The 3,993-nt window shown below is 56.7% G+C and overlaps 1 protein-coding gene across 1 annotated transcript; it reads right to left on the bottom strand.

The window, feature by feature from the left end:
- Positions 1-1,692: 1,692 nt before the first annotated feature.
- On the bottom strand, positions 1,693-3,198 carry LOC112465780. Its single transcript, XM_025033505.1, has one exon. The coding sequence runs from the start codon at positions 3,196-3,198 to the stop codon at positions 1,693-1,695; it is 1,506 nt and encodes a 501-aa protein (XP_024889273.1).
- Between the last annotated feature and the right edge of the window lie 795 nt (positions 3,199-3,993).

Here is a 3,993-nt window from a genome sequence, read left to right as displayed (position 1 = left end):
GATACCGCCGATGAACTTAGCCGAATTTCCAACGCCGCGACGGCCGCTGTTAACGCGCAGGAGAGCATTGGCCGGCCTATCGAGTCCCACGGGATGGACCTCTTCAACCACCTCGTAGTCGAGCTCTTTGATCCGCGTACGCGTCTCGAGTGGGAGTCCTCCATCTGCGACTCCATCAATCCACCGGATCACACGGCACTCACGGACTTTATGACCAAGCGCATACTAACACTCAATGCCGCGAAACCGAAACCTGCGTCGAAAGCCACAGAGATACGATCCGCGAAAACTCACGCCGCGAAACGTAGCTTCGATCCAGTGCGCGTTGTGCAAAGGAAAGCACACCCTAATGACTTGCAACGATTTCAAGGCCAAGCCGGCCAATGAGCGTAAATCTTTCGTCGAGACTAATTGGCTATGCTACAACTGCCTCGGTAATCACATGATCGCGAAGTGCCAATCGTCAAAAACGTGCCTGACGTGCAAATCTCGGCACCACACAATGCTCCACGAGGCTCAAGTCCCCGCGCCGAAACCCGTAGAGCCGAAACCCGCAGAAGTCAGCGCACTATCCGCAGTGCGTCAAGACGAAGATAGCAAGGCCGTTCTTCTGGCAACCGCGCGGGTGATGGTCGCCGACCGCCTTGGAGATCCTCACGCCGTGAGAGCTCTAATCGATCAGGGATCTGAAGTATCGATTATCTCAGAATTTCTGGCTCAGCAGCTCCGCCTTAAACGCTCGTACTCCGCCGTGTCAATCTTCGGGATCGGCGGCTCAAAATCGGGATCGACCCGCGGGAAGGTGACAGTGAGCATCACCTCCATCACGACCGGGTCTACAATCTCCGCCGTCGCGTTCGTTCTGCCGCGTCTTTTGCTATATCAGGGCTCGACTACGAGGCGCGCTCCAGCGTGGCTACACATTCAGGGACTTCCTCTGGCCGACCCGCAGTTCCTGGATAACGATCCAGTCGAGATACTCCTCGGAGCGGAAGTCTGCTCCATCATCTTCGAAGACGGTATCCGCAAGGGCGGGCCTGAAGCGCCCATCGCGCAGAAGACGGTCCTCGGTTGGATCCTCTCGGGGGGCTGTGGTGCAACAGAAGGGCACCGCACTTCTCTTCAATGCACTGCCGACCACGAACTAGTCGATCTAGTGCGCCGCTTCTGGGAGCAGGAAACCGACGTCTCTGCTCCCGCCGCTCTCACGCCTGAAGAGGAAGAATGCGAAGAGATCTTCGTGCGCACCCACGAACGTACGGCCACCGGACGGTACGTCGTGAGACTCCCGTTCCGGAAAATTCCGACGAGCCTGGCTGAAACTCGCAAGCCGGCGCCGGCAGCTGCTCGCCCTTTGAGATCGCTCTCAGCTCCTCGCTAAATGCAGCCTCCTGCACCACTCGGATCCAGCAACGGCGTGCCTCATCGAGCTCAGAAGACTGGAGCACGAACGGAACCTCGAGATCGGCCTGCGAGTCGGCAACGGTCCTCCGCTGAGGCAATCGCCGCAGCCAGCGACGACACCAGGCAGTTCACCGCAACAGTCGTTGTAGTGAGGAGCATTCCGTCAACTCCGGAGGCTCGTCGACCTTCTCCGTAGAAATGGCTGCAGCGTGCACATTTGTCCGTCGATCCGGCAGATCAACAGGAAGCTCGGTCGCTTGAATGGCTGTCCACGGGCTGGATTCGGTTTTAAGCCACGGCGGTCCTTGCCACCAGAGTGGGTGGTTCACCAGCTCCTCCGGAGATATGCCGCGCGAAGCGCAATCGGCGGGGTTTTCTCGGCCGGGGACATATTGCGTCAGGCAGCGTCGTCTGGATTTCGCTCACTCGATTGGCCACGTAAGTCTTCCAAGATGATGGATGTCCGCGGATCCAACCCAGCACCACCTTGGCGTCCGACCACAGATGCGAAGGGACATCCTTCGCCTCGAGGATTCTCTGAGCGTGTTCCGCGATTCGCACAAGCAGGGCGGCGGCACTAAGCTCCATCCGAAGCAAAGTCACCTGTTTCAGTGGGGCGACTTTCGTCTTAGCCTCGAGTAGCCTCACTTCTACCTTGCCGTCTCCGCTCTCGATTCGTAAGTAGACGACGGCGGCATAGGCTCGCTCCGAGGCATCGGCGAAACCATGCAGTTCCAGGCGGCAGTCCTCGGCTCCGCTCGCCAGCCAGCGCGGGACGCGGATGGCTTCCAGGGAGGGGAGGTCAGACTGGAATTCCCGCCAGTTTCGGGCATCCTCCTCGGGGAGCGGCTCGTCCCAATCGATCCCTAACAACCACGTAGACTGGAATAGAATCTTCGCTCGCACCGTGACAGGGGCGAGCCACCCCAGAGGATCGAACAGTCTCGCAGTCAGCGAGAGGACTGTTCGCTTAGTGAACGTTTCCGTCCGGATCAACTGCGTCGTATAGGAAAATTGATCCTCATGTGGGTGCCACCGCAAGCCTAATGTCAGATGGCTCTCACCCGGTTGCCAGCCTCGAGACTCCTTTAGCAGTCGATCCTCCACTGGCACGTCTTCTAGGAGAGCTTCGTCATTGGCTGACCACTTTTTCAGCGGGAAGCCGCCCGCCATGCAGATCTGCTCCAACTGTCTCCGTTTCTCTAAGGCGGCAGCTAGAGTTTTCGCACCGGAGATTACGTCGTCCATGTAAGTGTCTTCTTCCAGAATGCCTGCTCCCTCCGGAAATCGATGCCTCTCGTCCTTGGCGAGCTGGTGCATCGTCCGAATCGCCTGATGTGGAGAACAGGCTAAGCCGTACGTGACGGTGGTGAGCCAATACTCCTGCATAGGCTCTCTGGGATCAAACCGCCAGAGAATCCTCAGCAGGTCCACATCCTCCTGATGGACGTCAATCTGCCGATACATCTTCTCGATGTCAGTGGCGAATACGAATCGGTGGCGGCGCCATCGCGTAAGTACGTCCGTCAGCGCCAGCAGCAAGTTAAGTCCGACCATCAGGTGCTGATTTAACGAATCCCCGGTTGACACTGTGGCTGAGCCATTAAATACCACCCTCAGCTTGGTCGTAGAGCTCGTCGCCCGCATAACGCCGTGATGCAGCAGGTAGCAAACGCGAATCCCGTTTAAGTCGTTGGCGTGGATCGGCGTCATATGCCCCAGCTCAGCATATTGCTTCATAAAATCCATGTACGCGGCATGAAGGGCGGCATCCCGCGCAAACCGGCTCTCCATACTTCGCAACTCGCTCGGCCACGCGACGCGTTCCGGAAAGATCCGGGAGCGACGAGACGAAAGGAAGGCGCACCACGTAGCGTCCGTCGGACCGGCGCGAATGCGTCCGGACGAAATGTCTCTCGCACTCCACTTCCTCCTTCGATAGAGCCGCTGTTTTCGACGGAGCTTCCTCCTGCTCCCAAAACCGGCGTTCTACATTCACTAGATCCTCCTCGATTCGACAATGGTGCGTGTACGCGACGTGTCCGGAGACGGAATCGGCGATCACTCCCGAGAGGATCCATCCCAACGCCGTGTTCTGTGCGACAGGCTCGCGCGGCCCTCCCTTCCGGAGTCCTTCGCTAAGAATCAACGCGTAAATGTTGGCGCCGAGGAGCACGTCGACCGGATCCGCCGAACAGTAATCCGGGTCCGCTAATTCCAAGCCGCGAAGGTACGGCCAGCTAGTCGCGCCAGCTTCGATCCCGCCGGTATAGACCGTGAGTCGCGGAAGCACTAGCGCGGATATCGTAAACGAATGTCCGTCGTTCCGCGAGGATAGAGTCTAGATGAGCTCTTAAAAACCGGGTAACCGGTTAACCGATTAACCGGTTAATAACGATTACGACGGTTCAAAACCGGTTTTGCGGTTTTTACGGTTACGGTTACCCGTATTGAACGATTAATAAAAATTTAGTAGAAATTCGAATAATGAATAATTTTTTCCCAAAGTGAATAACTTTTTATTTCTCTTTAAAAGTATTTCATTGAAAGATTTAAAAACACATCGTAATCATAATTTTTTATTAGACA

This window comes from Temnothorax curvispinosus, unplaced genomic scaffold (genome assembly GCF_003070985.1).
Source record: "Temnothorax curvispinosus isolate PA1 unplaced genomic scaffold, ASM307098v1 QBEX01015521.1, whole genome shotgun sequence".
Lineage (NCBI taxonomy): Eukaryota > Metazoa > Arthropoda > Insecta > Hymenoptera > Formicidae > Temnothorax > Temnothorax curvispinosus.
This window is presented reverse-complemented; position numbering and strand designations above follow the sequence as displayed.